This window comes from Myxocyprinus asiaticus, chromosome 2, assembly GCF_019703515.2.
Source record: "Myxocyprinus asiaticus isolate MX2 ecotype Aquarium Trade chromosome 2, UBuf_Myxa_2, whole genome shotgun sequence".
In the NCBI taxonomy this organism is placed as follows: domain Eukaryota; kingdom Metazoa; phylum Chordata; class Actinopteri; order Cypriniformes; family Catostomidae; genus Myxocyprinus; species Myxocyprinus asiaticus.
In genome coordinates, this window is record NC_059345.1 from 64,863,214 (window position 1) to 64,885,799 (window position 22,586).

The 22,586-nt window shown below is 39.0% G+C and overlaps 1 protein-coding gene across 1 annotated transcript in view; it reads left to right on the top strand.

Annotated features, from left to right (window-relative positions):
* LOC127456485 (phospholipid-transporting ATPase ABCA1) overlaps positions 1–16,959 on the top strand; it is a 221,481-nt gene extending 204,522 nt beyond the window's left edge. Inside the window, exons 47-50 of the mRNA XM_051725006.1 lie at positions 815–918; positions 1,547–1,639; positions 10,246–10,489; positions 16,108–16,959. Coding sequence (XP_051580966.1) covers positions 815–918; positions 1,547–1,639; positions 10,246–10,489; positions 16,108–16,209 — 543 coding nt within the window. The 3' untranslated portion in view covers positions 16,210–16,959. The remainder of the gene's footprint in view (positions 1–814; positions 919–1,546; positions 1,640–10,245; positions 10,490–16,107) is intronic.
* The last annotated feature ends 5,627 nt before the right edge of the window (positions 16,960–22,586 follow it).

The following is a 22,586-nucleotide window of genomic DNA, read 5'->3' on the forward strand; positions in this document are numbered from 1 at the left end:
CACAGAAGAAAGTTTGATGAACCTTTAAGGACATCCCTAAAATTGGCTTTGTCAGATTTAGCTCACATCTATGGACAATTTTGTCCACAAAGTATATCTAAGTAAAGCCACACACAAACACACACACACACGCACGCACTCACAGACTTGAGTGAACGTCCTTGAGGATTAAGGATAAAATGAAGAGTGGAATAATGATAGAAAAGATTAAAGGACTGAAGGTCACTCTCAGGAGATTTTTAATTTACAACGAGACATTAAATTCCACACACATGCATTTCTGTTTGCTGGCATTAAAATCTCATTCAGAGTCTCATATGAAATAATCCGCATTCATAACCTGCAGAATTACTTGTGATTCACTCTCTGCGGATGCTAATTAAAGGTAGAATTTCGGATCTGGTGCTCACAGCGTGTCGCGATCCATCCCGCTTGATATCGGCTTGGAGGATCGAGAAGACTGCCTTCCTATCCATCGTGAAGATATAGGGGCCCAAGGTCACATCTGAAATACTCAGTTTGTAGCTATGTTTGGAATAGCATGCTCCAATACTTCCACCATCATGGAAAACCTGAAAATATCAGGGAATTTTAAAATTGTGTTTTCCGTCTTGATTCATTATTTGATTGGACTGCCAAAAGTTTTTATTTTTTTACACAAAATTGGGTTAAAATGGAAAATAACCATATTCTGAAGACTCGCTAATTTAAATGCATGTCTATGACATGGCCGCCAAGTGAACCAACTTCCCTTAAAGGGACTTTAGATTTAGTCAACGTAATCACCACTCAGCAGAACTGTGTTTGTGTGCAGGATGAGCCCACCACAGGCATGGACCCCAAAGCCCGGCGTTTTCTGTGGGACTGTATCCTCAGTGTCATTAAGGAGGGCAGATCTGTCATACTCACCTCACACAGGTAACATTTTAAATATTCAGTTATATCCACTCATCATAGATTTACAATATTTCTTGTTCTGCTTTTGCTTATTCAGTTGACTTGCTAATAAGTGTCACTAACGAAACTCTGAATATCTTTAAAGATCTTATGCTACAAACCTCATAAACGTAATCTCAGAAGCAATCATAGCAGACTGAGAACTTTTAAACACGTCTTAGTCTTAGACAGTCAGCCAATCAGATTAGTGCTTGTAATCTTGAGAAAGCTCTTGCCATTTTTGTTTGAGCAAATAAGAGCATCAGATGGCGTGAAATCTGAGGATGAGACCAGCTAGTCCTATGCGAGGACACGGTTCTTGTGTATGTGTTTATCCTGCGATTTGGCGGCACATTAGTTTATTGTTATTATTTTTGCATCATTGGCTCTGAGCCAGGTAAAAGGCTTTTCATGAGCTTTATAATGAGTGTAATTTGAATGTGGTGGAAAGCAGATCTGCTGTCTCATGAGCTCTGGGATTTCTGATGCTTTGAAGGTGTTTCTCAGGAGATTCACTGTGAGGAACGTCCAGAATTAGTGGAAAACAGCCAGTGGAAAAGTCCAGATGCTGCAAATATCTCACAGTCTCTGTCTCTCTCTTTTGTTTCAGTATGGAAGAGTGTGAAGCTCTGTGCACTCGTATGGCCATCATGGTGAACGGCCAGTTTAAATGTTTGGGCAGCATCCAGCACCTTAAGAGCAGGTGAGTGTCTGGGGGGGGCGCAGGTTGCCCTTAAATGCATGAGTGTTCCGCAAAACACTATTACATACCTCAGGTCTTTAACGGTCCGGTACATATACAGTATCTATCACAAATGAATCCACAAAATGCCCAGATAGTGTAAAAATTTCAAAGCATTTTCAAGAGAATTAAATCGAATATATAGAAAAAAATTATAGAATAGAGTATATATTTGGTTGTATTTTGATGTTTTATTTTTCATAAATCAAAGAGATGATGCAGTAAATTAAAGAACGGGATTCATTACTTCCAAATTAGATTTTATGAAATGCAACATATTGAGCTACACATAAGCTATACATAAGCTACGAAAGGGATAATGTACAGTAAGCGTGTTGTTATCGCAAAAGAAACTCGACAGGGTGATCAGGACTTGCATCACCCTGAAGGGGTTTATCTTGCGATAACAACAAGCTTACTGTACATTATCCCACTTATTACATGGCTTATAACAAAATAAATAAATGAACATGAAATATTTATTTGCGTTGAAATTGTTATTATGTAAGATGAACGAAATCGCTGAACAGCTGGTTTGCACCTCCAGTTTGCGTGGGAGTTCTGCTGGTGTTTATTTAGCAAAAATTACTCTCTAACTGCTCATTATCCAGCTTATTACAAGACTACTTGGCAAATAAATAAGTAAATGTATATGAAATATTGATTTGCATTGAAATTATGTTATTATGTGAGAAGAAAGAAATCGCTGACTTGCTGATTTTTTTTTTATCTCCGGGTTGCGTCAGAGTTCTGGTGGTGTTTATTTTACAAAAATGACTCTCTGACTGCTCAATATCCAGCTTATTACAAGACTACTGGCCAAATAAATAAGTAAATGGACATGAAATATTTATTTGCATTTCAACTGTTATTATGTTAGAGGAAAGAAATAGCTGAACAGCTGATTTGCACCTCCGGTTTGCATCAGAGATCTGATATGAATTAATTATTTGTTTAGCTTACTTGGAGAGACCGCAGAGTGATATGAGAAGTAGGAAAGTTGACTCGCAATACCCGGATGACCGGTCTCTGATATATCTTAATCCCCTAATGTGCGGTTGAAATATTAGACCACTAGATGGCACTATTGAGAAATCAGAATCGAGTATTCCAGATACCCATGTAATAAACAGAGATATTTTCTCAGGCACTTTATGAGTCTAAATAGACTTAATTTGAGTACAATGTTAATGTGTTGCACTTGCTAGTCTACTTCCATATTGCTGCTTCGTCAAATAGCAATGTCAAATACAAATCAAATCGATCACAAAAACAACAGCAGCACCTTGAGTTACAAATAGAATGTATAAAATCTACAGTATGTGGGAGACATTCAACATGGCATAGTGCACATTTGTCGTGCAATAAACAAAGAAATAGATGTTTTGTGATAGTAAACTTATATAGATATGAATTAAAAATAAAAAACAAAAATATATTAATGGAAGCACAAATGTAGATTGAGGGTATGTTTACACGACAACGATGTACTAAAAACGGAAAAGTTTTTCTTTGCGTTTTTGAAAAGTTTCGCGTACAGACGACAACGTTGTCAAAACGATTCCCCATTCACACAGATCCGCGAAAATGACTAAAAGCGCTGTATTATGCATGCCAGGCCAGTAGTTGGCGATGTCACTCTGTAAAGAAACACTGCGCACCTGCGCACATAAGCATTCTTCCACAGAGCGGTGAATACAAACAATGAAGATGGCGAAAGCATTGAGCAATTTTGTCTGGACGGACGATGAGGTTGCTTTATTACTACAATTACTTTACTGGAACTCAAAATCTTGAGCAGCACAAACACAGTCCTGTAGTCCGCCACTGTAGTTTTGAATGTCATGCGTGTTGTTTTGAAGTACTCGCGTGCATGCCTATAGACTGAACTCTCAAGATTATTCAATAAACTCTGCTCATTTTTACCATCCCTTTGTCTCCTGCCTTCTTCTGTATTCCCCCTGCTGACTCTTGGGCTGGTAAAAGAGTAAGTTAACATAACAAGCTTTTGATGTTGACTGGTTTTGGATATCAAACAGAACTCTGATATATGGATATCTTCTGACGGAGAGAGAGGTCTTGTGTACACTGGATCTAACATGCATTTTCACTGCCTCATGTTTTCATATTCTAAGCACATCATTGAATACTGTACATGGCATCACATCTCTGTCTATAGGCTATATACATAAGTGGTGGGTGAATGAATTGCAGGGTAAAGGTACATCAAGTAAAATTAAGTAAATAAATAACATTTAAAATACAAATACATTTTTCCCATCTGAATCCATACATTAATTTCAAGATTTTCAAATTGCAGGTTCTGCCTACTGTACAATGTTCACACTCCATACAGAACACTCCAAATGAATAAACAGTTGATTATTGTTATTTGCACAGACACCAGTATTCATATTGCTAATTATACATCTCAAATTGATGCCTATCAGTCCATCATTCTTTATATAACACGTTTTTGTATGTTTACACGGAGACAATAACGGCATCGTTTTCAAAAACGTGCACTTTGAAACCCGTCCCAAAACGGCGTTGTCGTGTAAACGAACAGCCAAAACGCACAAAAAGTTTTCCGTTTTTAGTTGAAAATGTTGTCATGTAAACGGCCCCTGAGAAACTACTACATATCTCGGTTCACTAATGAACTATTGGTATTTTATTTATTTATTTATTGCAATTTTGTTTTTATCGTTAAACTATTCATAAAAAGGTGGGGGCATAACTCCAAAAAGTGGATGAGGTAAAAGGGGTGGATGTGGTCCTGTGTCACTAAAGACCCAAGGTTTGCATTTAAGGGTTAAACAGTGAGTTTTCTTTTTCTTGATGAGAATCTTGTGGATTACGTTTGCAAACAGGAGACATGAATGCTTGGCCAACACAATGCCAGCATGCAGTCTCGTGTGTTCTTGCATTACTGTGGCGGCCTCAATACTCTAGGGGATGATAGAGTCACCTTCAAATGTCTGTGCTATTAAACTATTAAACTGTGTGTTATTATTTGGGTAGCTAGCTATAAAGGTGTCAACAGTTTAAATAACTTTAAGGAACTTAAAGATTCACTTCAAACTGTTGTTCCACCTTTAAAAGTATTTGACTTGATAATCTAAAAGATAAAACTGTCCAAAGAAGAACACAGTTTACATTATGCCCACTAATTTAGTATGATAGACACATTTGATACCATGTTGGGTCACCGCTTGTTGTCCACTGTAAAATCAAATCCTTTGGAGAACCAGTGGCTTTGTCTCGGGCTTCACATTTAATTTGTGCCTGAATTTAGCTTCTTCTCTCTCTCTCTCTCTCTCTCTCTCTCTCTGTAATTAATGATTCTGGAGGTGTGGGCATTAATGAGTGAAGAGGCAATTAACTGCTCCCCAACCCCCCCTTCTCCTCATCTTTTCTTTTTCACACTGTCTAATAGAGCAAAGCAGCAGGACAAAATCTACACCTCCATCACCTCATCCCTGCCCCTTCCTTACATCACTTTATCTTCCTCTTTCTACTCTTCTCTTCTTCCTGTGGTGTGTTTCTGCTGCCATCATTAGGGCACCATTAGCCAAGCTGCATTTCCATTCACAGGGTCCCTAAACAGCGTTCACTGCTCCTTAAACACTTAGCAGGGATTTACATTCACTGAGCACTTTATTAGGTACACCTGTACATCTACTTATTTATGCGATTATCTAATTATCCAATTGTGTGGCAGCAGTGCAATGCATAAAATCATGCAGATATGGATCAGGAGCTTCAGTTAATCTTCACATCAACCATCAGAATGGGGAAAATGTGATCTCAGTGATTTGGACCGTGGAACGATTGTTGGTGCCAGACGGGCTGGTTTGAGTATTTCTGTAGCTGCTGATCTCCTGGGATTTTCATGCACAACAATCTTTAGAGTTTACTCAGAATGGTGCTAAAACCAAAAAACATCCAGTGAGCGGCAGTTCTGCAGATGGAAACACCTTGTTGATGAGAGAGGTCAACAGAGAATAGCCAGACTGGTTCGAGCTGACAGAAAGGCTACGGTAACTCTGATGACCACTCTGTACAATTGTAGTGAGCAGAATAGTATCTCCGAATGGACAACACGTCAAACCTTGAGGCGGATGGGCTACAACAGCAGAAGACCACGTAGGGTTGAATGCCACTGGCTGTTTGAGTGTTGTTGCTGACCATGTGCATCCCTTCATAGCCACAACTTCCCCATCTTCTAATGGCTACATCCAACATGATAATGCACCATGTCTCAAAGTAAAAATCGTCTCAAAATGGTTTCATGAACATGACAGTGAGTTCACTTTTCTAAATTGGCCTTCCCAGTCACCGGATCTGAATCCAATTGAACAGCTTTGGGATGTGGTATAACGGGAGATTCGCAGCATGAATGTGTAGCTGACAAATCTGCAGAAATTGCATGATGCAATCATGTCAACATGGACCAGAATCTCAAAGAAATGTTTCTGAAATCTTGTGGAATCCATGTTTTGAGAGCAAAGTGAGGCCCTACCCAGTATTAGTTTGGTGTTTTTAATAAAGTTCACTTGAATTAATTCATTAATTTGGAATGACCTGCAACACTTGAGTAAAGCAGATTAAGTACCTGTATTTTCAGTATGATGAGTATGATAATTTATTCTATATATGATTCCTTAACTGTGTGTTTTGATTTAAAAACATAAGCTTTGATTGACTTTCTGTCAGTTTTGTTGAGATAATGTTACCCAACGTGAGATAATGTTACCCAGTTTTGCTTGTTGTTTGGCACTCATTTGAAAATGTTGAATACCTAGGAGGATCTTGAAAAGAATACCAGGTTGTCTTTATACAGTATAGAAGTATGGCATAGTTTCCTTGGTCTTTTTGTGGGTGTAGTTACACTAGGTGTAATTAGGGCCCAATACCATCCACGTTTTGAAATGTTTAACTTTTTTTCAAATTTATAGGCCAATTATGAAAATATTTGTACTCTGAGGAGACTCTTCAAGGGAACAAGTTTGTCTATGTATCAACCAATTTGTATGAGGGTAGCTTTCATAATTTTTGAGCTATATCCTTACACATGGCTTCTCAGATAAGACATTTGTGTTTTTGGTTTTTGCCTGGAAATAATACATACCTATGCATACCTCATCAATCTTATTCCAGATTCTCCAACAGCCTAATCTGATTGGACCCAGATTGACCCAATGGCAACAGCAATATAATCAAAGACACCAATGTCAACCCCTTTTCATCACATTTATTTTAGTTATGTGTAACTATGTATAGTACTAAGGTAGTGTGCGATGACTGGTGGGTAATTTTCACTATATATGTTCTGGACTACCAATGATATATTAAAATATTATACCTCAGGATCTCAGCATTCCAACGACGCCTAGATGAAGCTTCTAGTCCACTCAGGGGCCAAGATATTTGATAAAACATTGGAAAATGTGCATGGAATAACAAAATAAACTTAATATCTATGGATGAGCATATGACAGATGCTCAGCTGCGTTAGAGCACCACCTGAATTTTAGATCTGTATATTGTGATGGAAGGTTATAGAGGGGGAAAAAAAATTCCTAGAATTTTCTGCCATCAAGTGGAATGAACTAACACTTTTCACAGGGACATAAGAGAAAACAGAGCCTGAATCACAGGCTTTCAAAGACAGGGAAAAAAATACAAAATGTATGTTCGTCATAAGATTGTAAACATTTACAATATCATTAATTAATTATTTGAAACTTTATAAAAAATTTGGGGGCTTTTCTTTCAAATGAGACCAATATTTTTCAATTAGTTAAATCTGGATGTAAAAAATGCAGACAGCAGCCAAAATATGCAGCAGAGCTAAAGTGGTTAAGGGGCTGTTCATGCAGGACATGTTCTTGTGTTTTAACAAGCTAGACAGAGCACAGCAAAACAAAACAAAGGTGCCTTGAGACATGTTTTTAAATGTTGAACTTTTTTTTTACTTAACACAGGATCTTAAAAATATGGTGTTCATGGATAAAATTGCAATACACTGATACCACATTGAGGCCAACTAGTGCGTGTTAACACAGACAAACTATTAAAAATAGCCCAGTGAGGGGGGCCTGGGTAGCTCAGCGAGTAAAGACACTGACTACCACCCCTGGAGTTGAGAGTTCGAATCCGTGGCATGCTGAGTGACTCCAGCCAGGTCTCCTAAGCAACCAAATTGGACCAATTGCCAATTGTCGGTGTGGCGCATAGTGAGTTGTGCGTGGATGCCACAGAGAATAGTGTGAAGCCTAGGTCTAAGCCACGTGATAAGATGCGCGGATTGACGGTCTCAGACGCGGAGGCAACTGAGATTCATCCTCCGCCACTCGCATTGAGGTGAGTCACTATGCCACCACGAGGACTTAGAGTGCATTGGGAATTAGGCATTCCAAATTGGGGAGATAAAGGGGAGAAAATAAAGAAATAAATAGCTCAGTGGAATGCAAGAACACATTATGTATAAACAGCCTCTAAGATGGCCAGATGCCCTGTGAAGTCAACTTCGTAGGGAACTATTGAGGTGATTGGAATGTTTCCCCAATTTGAACTAACTCTCAGTCCATTATCATTGTGTGCTTTTATTAATTTGAGTGAGCAGTTACTCTTATAAAATCATATTGAAGCTGAGTGTTCATAAACACAAGCCCCTTAGTAAACAGACAATATCTACATCAGCTTCTTAATAAACAGCTGTCCAATAAAAATGCTTGTAAGCCTGTCAGTGACTAATCAAATTTCTCCATTACTAGAGTCATAGCACGCTTACAGGAAGTGTATTAGTTTTTTTATCCAATTCACACCAAGCCTGTGTATGTGTCTGTCACACCTCTTTGTATTGGTGTTTTTTAACAGGAGGTATAAAAGTGCTAGAGTGCTTCTAATGCACGTCAGTAATGTAGAGACTGCAGGAAGTTTTTTATAAGACCATCTACATTTGCAACTATTTATTGTGGGCGCACTTTACACAGACAATAAATTAGAATCCACCTTTTACACATGCGCTCTGTTTTGAAGCTGACCGTTTGTGTGGCACTGTGTGGTCTTTTGGGATAAAGTTATCGTGAGCAACTCCATGGCTAATTTTCAAAAAACATTTTACACTTTGCATCCTTCACCAGAGAGGAAGATTAAAAATAGTGCTGCTTTCATCAGAGTTTGTGCAGACATGTCCCAGACTAAAAAAAACTTCTGGTTCTTTGAAGTTTGTTGTAATTTGGTTGAATCAAACTCTGCAGGTTGCTGTGTTCTTTGATCTCAGACAAATTCATGTTGAGAATAAAGTGAAAGGAATGGTTCCCCCCAAATGAAAATGTTGTCATTGTTTACTCAACAACATCAACATTATTCCGAACTAGGGTTGCCACTTTTGAAGTTTCAATGGGGTTGCTGGCTGATGTTTTCAGATTGTCCCTTACCATCCCTCCACAGTTTTAGCATGTTTTAGCACAATGTGTGTCCATAGAGAAAATTATATCAGAATTTGGATTTGTTGTCAAACTATTTCTTTGAACCTGTGTTTTAACTTTGTGTGTGTGTGTACAGGTATAACCTCCAAGGATAGTAAAACCTGAGATCACCTACACTGGTGGGGACCAGCCAGCGGTCCCCACGAGGGAAATGGCTTAGGGTGTACTCACACTAGGCGATCTGTATCGTGCCCGAGCATGTTTGACCCCCAAAGTCCAGTTCGTTTGACTAGTGTGATCGCTCCGTACCGTGCCCGGGCACGGTATGCTGAACTGTGCCCAGGCCCGATTGAAGAGGTGGCCTCGGGCATGGTTCAGTCGGACTCAGGCACAGTATGCATCTAGTGTGATCAGTAACCGTGGCCGAGCGCGGAACTCGAAACATGACATCAGTGATGCAACTGTTCCATTTAACAAACATGGTGGCAAAGGGATCACTTTGGTCTACGGCAGAGAGTGTTTACTGGAAATTTGGGCTGACAAGAGTATACAGGAACAACTGGACACAACACACAAGTCGTAAAATTTGCAACTATCTTCGTGCTCTTGGATACCAAAGAACCATTGAGCAATGTCGTGATAAGCTGAAAAGACTGCGGGTTCAGTATCTGAAGGTACGGGATGCACTCCGTAAATCAGGCAGCTCATCAGATGAAAAGGATAAATTCCAGTGGTACGATCCTGTCGACAATTAGGCATGTGAGAAAGCCATGTCACTACGCCCCAAACGACTCCAAATAAGAGTAAGTAACGTTACAATGATGGGCTCCATTGTGCTGTGCGAGAATACTTTTCTTCCTGTTTTCTTCAAAACAAAAAGTTGCATCGTAATGAGTTAAGCGTGATCAGGCCTGGAACGCTAAGTGCAATGTGAGTGCAGGCCAGTGGGGGAGTGGGGAGGAGGGCAATCGTGCTTGGGCATGGTACAAGTTAACCGGGCCTAGTGTGAGTACACCCTTAGTTAGGGGATATAAATTATCATTAGATCTGTTTAAAATCCATAGAAGTCTATGGAAAGTCCCCACAATTATGTAAAACAAAACGTGTGTGTGTGTGTGTGTGTTGCAGGTTCGGGGATGGCTACACGGTGATTGTGAGAGTGTGTGCTGATCATGCTGATCTCAGTGCAGTGGAGGTGTTTCTGCGGGACACGTTTCCTGGTAGCGTTTTGAAAGAGAGACATCACAACACTCTGCAGTACCAGATACCGCAGGGAGAGGGTGCACTTGCACACATCTTCAGTCAGCTGAGCAAACACCAGCAGGAGCTGGGTGTGGAGGACTACTCTGTGTCACAAACTACACTAGACCAGGTAAAACACACACACGAGCATGAACAGAGCTGGCAGACAACTCACATGAGAATATTAGCTTCAATATGAGCGGCTCGATCCTGCAGAGAGCTTTCAAAGGTCAGCAATCCTTCATCTGAGACCAGAGCAGCTGTAGATAGGGATGCCACCCATCCTGTGAAATACGGGATCGTGCCGTATTTAAAGATGAAATGATGTGTCCCGTATCGAATCAATACAGGACACGATTTGTCCAGTATTCAGTCTGGTCCGATGGCATCGCGGCAGAATCGTTCAAGATTGTTAATTTAACCTTGATATTTCTTGGAAATTTTGCCTACGGTGGATAAGGGACAGTCTGAATAGAACACACATTGTGCAAAAATGTGCTAAAAATGTGAGGGTGTGGTAAGGGACTGTCTGAAAACGTCAGCCAGCAACCAACATCATCAGCACTTCGTTTTCTTAAAATTAGAATTTATAATTATAAGTAAATTCTGCTAGGATCGCTCGGTTTCAGTGTGCCTTGTAATAAATTACATTATAGTAATAAAAAAAAATAGCTCATTAGATTTCGTTAAAATTCTTTTGTGCGAACCGTTACATTCAAAATGTTATGAGTAATTTTTGGCATATTAAGGCCATCGTTTTTCTAATAATGGCCTTAACTGAGAGTATCATTGCACCACACCACATTATTTACAGTAAAAATGTGTGTACTTTGTGCAAAGATAATTTCCTGCTTGTCTCTAAATAAATTGCCGGTCACATTTACCTTTGCATTCCCAATTCCCAATGCGCTCTAAGTCCTCGTGGTGGCATAGTGACTCGCCTAAATCCAGGTGGCGGAGGACGAATCTCAGTTGCCTCCATGTCTGAGACCGTCAATCCACGCATCTTATCACATGGCTTGTTGAGCGCGTTACCGCGGAGACCTAGCACGTGTGGAGGCATTCATGCTATCTCCACGGTATCCACGTACAACTCACCATGTGCCCCACCGAGAGCGAGAACCACATTATAGCGACCACGAGGATGTTAATCTAACGTGACTCTACCCACCCTAGCAACCGGGCCTATTGGTTGCTTAGGAAGCCTGACTGGAGTCACTCAGCAAGTCCTGGGTGTGGGTGGTTATTGAGCACATGTGAAACCAGCAAAAAACTAATTGCCAAGCAGCCTCTTTTTAATGCTGCACTTTATACTCTAGTGAAGTTAAACAGAAACTCACTGCTAAAATTATACCCTAGTCTATTGTGAATATTTAGTGTATCTGTGTACGTAACCACTTACAAAAAATCTAGAGTTCTGGCAAACTAGCCACAAACTTGTCACAAATTTGCCACTAATTATTTTTACATGCAAATGAGCTTGTGATTCACCGCAAATGTTTCCCAGAAGTTTGCAGCTCTTCTCCGGTAGTGGTGAACCTGCAACAAACCTTTGGCAACAATGTACAATTTGCTGCAAGTTTGCCGCAAAGCTCATTTGTATGTGAAAATAATCAGTGGCGAATTTGCGGACTCTCGCATTTTGTAAGGGACATTGCCCACACAGAGGTCGCTGCCAAACAAGCAACTTCCTGTTGATCAATGCGGCAAATTCACCTGTCAAAGTTCACCAAACTTGAATTCCAAGCAAAATCCGCGTGGGGAAATTGTTCGCCACCGGGAGTCAATTGCACGAACTTCACGATCACGCGAATTCCAATTGAGATGACTGTAGTTCGCCTACAGAATTTTGCTGTGCGAAGGTGAATGTGACCGCACCTTTAAGCTCACATTCTTCACATCTCTTGTAACGCTGTGATGGAAATTCTCCACCTGGAATTCACATGAGTGAGAGTGTTCCAAACACATTACAGGACGCAGTGCAGTCTTTTCCTCAGTGCTTTATTCATACCACCCGGCGGGGGGAGAAGCTCCTGTGGCTCCTCTCGAACACACATACATGGCTGGCTTATATACAGTTGTGCTCAAAAGTTTGCATACCCTGGCAGAAACTGTGAAATTTTGGCATTGATTTTGAAAATATGACTGATCATGCATCCTTTTATTTAAGGATAGTGAACATATGAAGCCATTTATTATCACATAGTTGTTTGGCTCCTTTTTAAATCATAATGACAACAGAAATCACCCAAATGGCCCTGAACAAAAGTTTACATTCCCTTGAATATTTGGCCTTGTTACAGACACACAAGGTGACACACACAGGTTTAAATGGCAATTAAAGGTTAATTTCCCACACCTGTGGCTTTTTAAATTGCAGTTAGTGCCTGTGTATAAATAGCCAATGAGTTTGTTAACTCTCACGTGGATACACTGTGCAGGCTAGATACTGAGCCATGGGGAGCAGAAACGAACTGTCAAAAGACCTGCGTAACAAGGTAATGGGAATTCATAAAGATGGAAAAGGATATAAAAAGATATCCAAAGCCTTGAAAATGCCAGTCAGTACTGTTCAATCACTTATTAAGAAGTGGAAAATTCGGGGATCTCTTGATACTAAGCCAAGGTCAGGTAGACCAAGAAAGATTTCAGCCACAACTGCCAGAAGAATTGTTTGGGATACAAAGAAAAACCACAGGTAACCTCAGGAGAAATACAGGCTGCTCTGGAAAAAGACGGTGTGGTTGTTTCAAGGAGCACAATATGACAATACTTGAACAAAAATGAGCTGCATGGTCGAGTTGCCTGAAAGAAGCCTTTAGTGCACCAATGCTACAAAAAAGCCCAGTTACAATATGCCCGACAACACCTTGACACGCCTCACAGCTTCTGGCACACTGTAATTTGGAGTGACGAGACACAAATAGAGCTTTATGGTCACAACCATAAGCGCTATGTTTGGAGAGGGGTCAACAAGGCCTATAGTGAAAAGAATACCATCCCCACTGTGAAGCATGGTGGTGGCACACTGATGTTTTGGGGGGGTGTGAGCTCTAAAGGCACGGGGAATCTTGTGAAAATTGATGGCAAGATGAATGCAGCATGTTATCAGAAAATACTGGCAGACAATTTGCATTCTTCTGCACGAAAGCTGCGCATGGGACGCTCTTGGACTTTCCAGCACGACAATGACCCTAAGCACAAGGCCAAGTTGATCCTCCAGTGGTTCCAGCAAAAAAAGGTGAAGGTTCTGGAGTGGACATCACAGTCTCCTGACCTTAATATCATCGAGCCACTCTGGGGAGATCTGAAACATGCGGTTCATGCAAGACGACCAAAGACTTTGCATGACCTGGAGGCATTTTGCCAAGACGAATGAGCAGCTATATCACCTGCAAGAATTTGGTGCCTCATAGACAACTATTACAAAAGACTGCACGCTGTCATTGATGCTAAAGGGGGCAATACACAGTATTAAGAACTAAGGGTATGCAGACTTTTGAACAGGGGTCATTTCATTTTTTTCTTTGTTGCCATGTTTTGTTTTATGATTGTGCCATTCTGTTATAACCTACAGTTGAATATGAATCCCATAAGAAATAAAATAAATGTGTTTTGCCTGCTCACTCATGTTTTCTTTAAAAATGGTACATATTTTACCAATTCTCCAAGGGTATGCAAACTTTTGAGCACAACTGTAGGTTGTTAACAAGTTATATGTGATTTGACCTCAGCAGATTTCTCATGTGATATAAACTCACATTTGTTAGGGATGTATTGTATATCTTTGAGCAAACAAGTTGTCACACGATCAGACCCTTAGCAGTATGAACAAACAGATAATGTCTTCTGCCTGAAAAACAGACTGGTCATCCATTTCAACTTATAAGCACAACACAGGGCTGGACCAACACTGCATTGTCTAGCTTAAAGTATTTTATACATAAAGAATAATGTTCTAATATACCTAACTATTATAATTTCTTTCACAACGCATTCATGTCAGGCAAACGCAAAGAAACATTTATGAAAAACAAAACATCATTACAAGTTGTCATGTGACTGTTGTTTGAAGAGAAAGTGGGCAACAAATTCTATATGCATAAAACATTTTATACAGTGGCAAGAAAATTATTTGAACACTTTGGAATTAGCTGATTTTCTGCATTAATTGGTCATAAAATGTAATCTCATCTTTATCAAATTCACAAGTTTAGACAAAACACAATGTGCTTAAGCTAACAACACACAAACAATTATAATCTTACCTGTCTTTATTGAACACATCCCATTAAACATTCACTGTGCTGTGGAAAAAAGTAAGTGAACCATTGGATTTAATAACTGGTCGATCCTCCTTTGGCAGCAATAACATCAACCAAGAATTTTCGGTAGCTGTGGATTAGACCTAGGAATTTTGGACAATTCTTCCTTACAGAACTGCTTCAGATCAGCCATATTCTTGGGATGTCTGGTGTGAACGGCTCTCTTGAGGTCATTACACAGCATCTCCATTGGGTTAAGGTCTGGGCTCTGATAGGGACACTCCAAAAAGTGGATTTTCTTTTTTTTTTTGAAGTCATTCTGTAGTGGATTTACTTCGATGTTTAGGGTCATTGTCCTGCTGTATCACCCAACTTCTACTGAGCTTCAGCTGGCGCACAGCCACCCTAATATTATCCAGAAGGATATCTTGATAAACTTGGGAATTACTTTTTCCCTCAAAGTGGTCCAGGCTTTGAAGCAGCAAAGCAGCTCCCTCCACTGTACTTCACCGTTGGGATGATGTTTTCATGTTGGTATGCGGTGCCCTTTTTATGTCATATGTAGTTTTTTACCTCACTGAGCATTCAGCGGTGTCCCTTTGAGACATCTTGGCTGGACGGCCACTTCTAGGGAGAGTAGCCACAGAAATATATCATCTCCATTTATAGACAATTTGTCTGACTGGACAGATGAATATCTAAGCTCTTCAAGATAAATTTGTAACCCTTTCCAGCTTTATGCAAAGCACAAAGATCTCTTTTTTGCAAGGCATGGTTCACATCAGCAGATGCTTCTTGTGAGTAGCAAATTCAAAATGTTTGAGTGCTTTTTATAAGTCAAAGTAGCTCTAACCCACACCTCCAGTCTTGTTTCATTAATTGGATGCCAGGTTTGCCAACTACTGACTCTAATTAGCTTTTGTTGACATCTTTAGCCTAGAGATTCTCTTATGTTTTACACAGAACTGTGAATCTTTAATTGGATGTGTTCAATAAAGACATGAAAGATTATAATTGTTGGTGTGTTTTTAGCTTAAGCACATTGTGTTTGTCTATACTTGTGAATTTGATGAAGATGAAATCACATTTGATGATCAATTAATGCAGAAAACCAGCTAATTCCAAAGGGTTCACTTTTTTTTTCTTGCCACTGTATACAGTATATATATATATATATATATATATATATATATATATATATATATATATATATATATATATATATAGACAGTGAAAGCTTGACATTTTAATTTCAATTCAAGCAAAAATTAGGTTAAATTCGGTTTAATTCTCCATAACACAGTAATTTTAAATGTAACTGTCATGCAAATCTCCTAAAGAAAAATTATTTTAAAAATGTTTATTATTTAAAATGTCTTTTGCATTATGTAATAAACAGAGTTAAATATATCAAATAATGTGATTAAGTTCAGTATTCTGCTAAATATATCAGTAGTAAGTCAGATTTCTCTCTCTTTCTCAGGTGTTCGTGAGTTTTGCGCAACAGCAGCATGACGAGGAGGACGGTGCATTTGATAACACTGCTGTAGATACGAATGATGAAACACAAACATCTTCAATATAAACCAAATATTAATCAGCATAATCAAGCTGCTACCGGCACTTTACCATCTTTATTTATTTATTTTATATCCAAATCCCTATGTAGACCACCAGCATATATTTGAAAATTTAGTTGAGTTAAATCTTCAACTTATTCAAGTACAGAGAGCCATTCCAGGAAAAAAAAAAAAACTCGGGTGTAGTTTTATATAAAATATTTTATCAAAGAATTTTACATTTATCATTATATTTTTGTTATAATTAACTATCTGCTCATTTTGCACTGTGAAACACCAGATACTCCACATTTTAACTCCTAATATTATTATTGTTATTATTTTTTTTTTCATGCATATTATAGTTTTACCAAATGCTAGGATCATGCAAATGTTGAATTTTTATTTTCAGTGTATCAAATCTGCACATTGCTCAAGGTTTACCTCTGTATGTATGAAGTGATTCTGCGTTTATTTTTGTCTTTGTAAAAATCATCTCACACTCACACGTGATTTCAGCTTTCACACTTTTTTGAAACTCAGGACTGAACCATGCTTGAAACTGTGTGTGTCGAGAACTATATGTATGTCATGAAATGCAGCAAAATATTCTTACCACTCTCACACACACAGAAAATCTCAACACTTATCTGCTCTTAATCCTGCAGGGTACTCAGCATTTGTATGCACTCCCATGTTCCTGTGAAACTCTGCTCAGATGTTTGTTCTGCTTATTGCTTTATGCACAGAAACACATATTAAATATTTGCACACTCTGCCAAGCCTCTGAGTTTATCTTCTCACTCTGTCCTTGTCTCCTCTCATTCTCTTTAGTCAAAGTTTTCACAGTTGCTGCTAAACGTGTCATCAGTCAATACTTGCAGTTCTATTAAAAATTACTACAAGAAGTCAGTCTGAAGTCTTTAGTTTTACGCCAGACACTGAAGCAGCCATTGCAAACCCTGAATATGATTCTTTTCTCCAAGAGTATCCCAAAGGAGACATGGAAATAATCGACTTTAGCAATCCAGGCTTCTTTAGATTTCCATCAGGATCAGTGGATCAGAAAAAATCTCAAGATTTGACAGCAATTATGATATTTCACAGATCACCATCATTTGTATCACATCTGCTTTAATAAGACCCATTTGACCCAAGTGGTAGCTCAGCGGTTAAGGCTCCAGGTAACTGATCAGAAGGTTGGGGCTTCAAGCCCCAGCACTGCCAAGATGCCACTGTTGGGCCCTTGAGCAAGGCCCTTGACCCTATCTGCTCCAGGTGTGCCGTATCATGGCTGACCCTGCACTCTGACCACAGCCTTGCTGGGATATGTGAAAAAAAGAGTTTCACTGTATATGTGCAAATGTGTGATATAATTATAATTAGAAATGAGGCTAAATATGATCTAACAATGATTTTGTACAGTGGCATCTCAGGCTTTTAATTTTTGGTGGGGCACAAACATTACTTACCTTACCCAACATGATGCCACACACACACATCCCTAATCATTTAATCTCAGCACTAAACACTATTAAAACGTACACATCCACGTCAAAAGGCTCAAGTGAAACAAGATATAGGCATATAGCCAAAGACTGCAAATTATTCCATCAACTCGCATGAACAGCATAACAAAACTATTCAAAATGAAAGACACTGAATATTTTGCAGTTATTGTAACCGAATACAAACCGTGGCATGGCAATGATATTTAACCTCTGTTGACCCATGGCATTTCTTGTAAACATTTCATTCAGAGTCAGAAAGTCTTCCGGATTCAGCTGTGGTCAACAATCATCAGCAAAATCATTTTCAGATAAAGCATCCTGAAGATTTTTTTCATAAATCAACTTCAACAGAGACAGCGCGTTTCCTGTGTGCAATTCAGGGTGTTTGTATAACAATTTAAATCCATTTTCGAATTTACCTGCATTTAGTGCTGGCCAAATGGTAACAGCACATTCAAGTTCTGCTCTAGGAAATGTTTTTGCGAATTTGTAAAAAATGTGCAGTCAACAAGATGCTTACTATGACAGAATCTCTCATCCACCTGCACTAATACGGTGTCACATGCCTCTTTCAGTATGGCTGGGGTGGGCCTATTTGCTTCTCTCCGCTTATGTCCACTGTTTTCTCCCTCTTGGGTGATGAGTCGATGACATCTGCCTTCTCTCATAATTGTCAGATGTATCTGGATATTTCAATACTACTGTTGATTGTTGTTGCATTTACACTCACTGAGCACCTTATTAGGAACACTATGTTCCTAATAAAGTGCCAGACGTGTTCTTCTGCTGTTGTAGCCCATCTGCCTCAAGACGTGTTGTGCATTCTGAGATGCTATTCTGCTCACTACATTTGTACAGAGTGGTTATCTGAGTTTCTGTAGCCTTTCTGTCAGCTCGAATCAGTCTGGCCATTCTCCGTTGACCTCTCTCATCAACAAAGCGTTTGATTGGTATTAATGGGCCCAAAGTGTGCCAGGAAAACATTCCCTACACCATTACACCACCGTCACCAGCCTGGACTGTTGACACAAGGCAGGTTGGGTCCATTGATTCATGGTGTTGGCACCAAATTCTGACCCTACCATCTGTGTGCCTCAGCAGAAATCGAGATTCATCAGACCAGGCTATGTTTTCCTTCATTCACATCATTCACCATCTGCAATTTACAGGATACTTCCATCATTTTATCCGCTTGTACAGCCACAAACGGCATTTAAGAAACCTGTCTGGCAATGTTTTCCTTTTATATTCTGAACATGCAGTCTAAAAGCTTATTTTGAATTGTAGCAGAGGTGCCTTTAAAGTAGGGTTCTGTGAATCGTAATGCCATCTAAGTCTGCTACCCCCTTCACACAGTGTGTCAAATATGCATTTAAAAATGCCAGGGTTCAAAGAAGATGAAGATTCATTATGACCACGCGATGCAATTTTGAATTTGCCACAAAGTTTAAGCCATGTTATTATTCTACCGAGAACGTAGCTCTTTTCCCGAGTTTGCTGACTGTGGCACTCAGTTACCTATCTGTGGCCTGTATCAAGCTAAGCGGCAACATTAGTCTTCCCAAGCAAACCGAGACGTATCGCATTTTCAACATGAGTTCAACTACTTTACTTTCATGCTTAGACAGTTGTTCTGACAGATGCTTTAGATCCTTAAATCCGGTTGTGGTCCATGGCGTCACCCCACCAAAGAGCACACAAAGAACTTTGTTACACTTGCAGTCAGCCATATCTTCTTCTTGAACCACTCTGGGTTAAAAAAGCAGATTCCGGTGCCCTTTCCAGGCTGAGTTACCATATAATCATCAGGCTGATTAGGTCCTAAACGTTTAATGTCTAGTTTGCTTTCTAAAGGTAAAGTGCTTAATATTTCCTTCAACAAATTATCAAGGTAATTAATCATTTATTTATTTTCATTATCCAATGAATACTACACATGTCTGCACTCAAAAGCAGCAAATTCCGAGAACCATGTAAGCTTGACATACCTATGATCAAAGCTTTTAATTGGCTAACGGGCAAAGGAAGCATACCCCCCAGGCTATCATTGAACGCTCGTTTCACATGCGCATGGTGTCCTTCATATCTCCCTTGATGAACATGGAGGATGACGAGCTAGCCCCACACATAGCAAATGGGAACTATTAAACGGCCCTATTAAATCATACATGACTATAACTATTGTCCTTACATTTACATGGGAGTGTTTAGGGTAAAAGGCCCCCTTGCCACCTTTTTTCAAACCAAATTTTAATCAAAACAACCTTCCGTCATCATTTCTTTTTAAACCAATTATGTTTAATTATGTCCATCATTAATTAATACAAATATTATTATTTATTTGTAATCTTCATACACTTTGTGTCCAGAATTTTTTTTTTTCTTAAGGTGGTTCTTTAGCCCCATTGTACCCAACTGTTTGTGAAAGGATATGCAAATTAAAAATATCCATGCATTTATTTTGAGTTCAGTTATTCATTTTTCAATTTAAACTGACTATTATTTAATTTGAATATTGAATAAGTCAAATATTATTATGTGGACCATAATGTTAAGCAGTAGAGACACATATTGCATGTCTGATGGGATGTGTATTCATCAACCAACCAGGTACATTACCAACAAAATCATACAGGCCTACTGAATCAAGATAAAACTTGTTTTATTGAGAACTACATATATTTATTCACCATAAACAATGGATATCCCTTCATAATAATGTTTATAATAATATCTTTTTTTTTTTTTTTTTCTTTTTTTTTTTTAGGTCAAATGCAATTTTAGACTGATTTCATCATTAAATGGAAGATAAACATGTCACCTACTTGCGGCTCAAATCTACCCAACAGTAAATCACTGCAGCTTTAGTGATTGCACAAAGACTACATCAGACAATTAATGGTTTAAGGAAAATTATTTTAATTATATTATGTATTATTCATTGGGGCTGAGCTTTTAAAATATTAAAGAGCATTTCACTGTGCGATCTCTCTGTCAGTGATTAAAAACATTATCTGTCACTTATACAAACAAGTTATTTCGGCAAGGTCAGTTTGTAATTTTACCACTGAAGTGAATCTAACGGGTGATGAGATGCATAAAAATCAAAAGAAGCTCAGTTGTTAGAGAAAAGGAGAGAGTGTTCATGCTGCAGTCTGTCTGGAATATGACTTAATCTGTCTCCACGCTAAACTGTCAGCTCTCTCTCTCTCACACACACACACACACACTCCATTCTGTCCAGCTGATCGCAGGGCATTAGTTCTACTGCCAACCACAGAGACAGGCTTCAGCCAGTACAGAGAAGCATTACTCTCTATGAGCCACAGCTCGTCTTTAGGGGGAGGTAATAGTAACCAAAATAGTAACCCATTTGAAAACATTGGCCCTGTTTACACCTGATATTAAGATGCGTTTTGGGCAATCCTTTTGAAACGGGACACACTATAAAGGCACTAAAGTGAAAACGGGTTTCAAAACGCATGTGACCACATTGGGCTCGTAGCACTCTGTTCAAATGCGTTTGAACAGCAACGAAGCACCAATCAACCACTTCGCCAAAACAAGTTTTAAACTTTCTGATGTGTTGTTTTGAAAGGAAATAATTGTGCGGTGTTGTTCTACAACACTTAAAGGTGCACTCAGTATTTTTTTTCCTCATTAACCCTTTCGCATGTACGATCAAACTGGTGTGATTACACTAGGCTGGGCTCTGAGGAGTACGATCAAACCAGTGTGATCTGCATTCCTGCTGCTGTTTACCAGCAAAAGAGAGACTGAAGTGGTTGTCATAATGAACCAGTTGCTCAAATAGTCTTTTCAACATCACAATATCTTTATTTTTATATGTTAAAAACATTCAGTCAATGACTACATAAAAGTTTAAAGTCATTACCATTGGAGCTGACTGTTCTGATGCAGCAATGAGGCCATGTTTTCTGATGTCGAACAAAGAATATACAAACTAGACAGTCCATTTGAGCTTTCTCCCATTCCATCCGTCACTCATTCTAACCACTTCCAGTGCTTGGAAAGTGTAAGGGCTTGGTTTTTAGAATTTTCTATGTTTCTATAACGAACTCAGAATCCCATGTTTTATGTAAACAAGATGGTGGTGTGCATAGCCGGCAAACGCATTCGCGATTTCATCTTATCTATCATAATCAATCATTATAAACATCCAAAAACCACATTATATGTTTGGTAATATATAATCTGTCCTTCAGTGCATCTGCTGTGAAGTGTAAGGTAAGATATTTTTTAATTACAGCATGCATTAAAGAACTCACGCTGGGGGGTCCGTCAATACAAGAGAAAATCATGTGCGAAAATGTAAAAAAAATTTGCTCCTAAAGAAATGAACTGTAATTTTGAAACACATATAAAATCATGACCACTCACATGAGATGAAGAATCCAATCATATCAGTAACCTTATAAAAGCTGTTTTATTCAACATGGAGAGGGTCTGCACATGGGGTCTGCCACGTTAGGATCACATGACCAGTCGAATATTATTTTATTAGACACTATCACTCATGGATTAAATTAAATAGTGGATTCAGTTATTGTTCCTGTGAATGTCTATGTTATTCTGTGAATTTCAGTTAATGGCATCAGTAACTGAAAACTATTGCATTTGCGTTATGCTAAATCCATGCCACTAGGTGTCAGTGTAAGTCCAAGATGACATAAACATAAACTTATTGAGTGCACTTTTAAATGTTCTGTAAGCAAAAAAGGTCCCTATTCCCTGAAAGATATCACTGAAATAGGTGCCATAAAATATCACACCAAACCCTGTGACAGTGCTACTCTCTTTAAACAGAGGGAAAAAACTGGCCATGTTCACTTCGACGGCTGAAAGTTTGAGAATGCTATTTTGCTACCGTT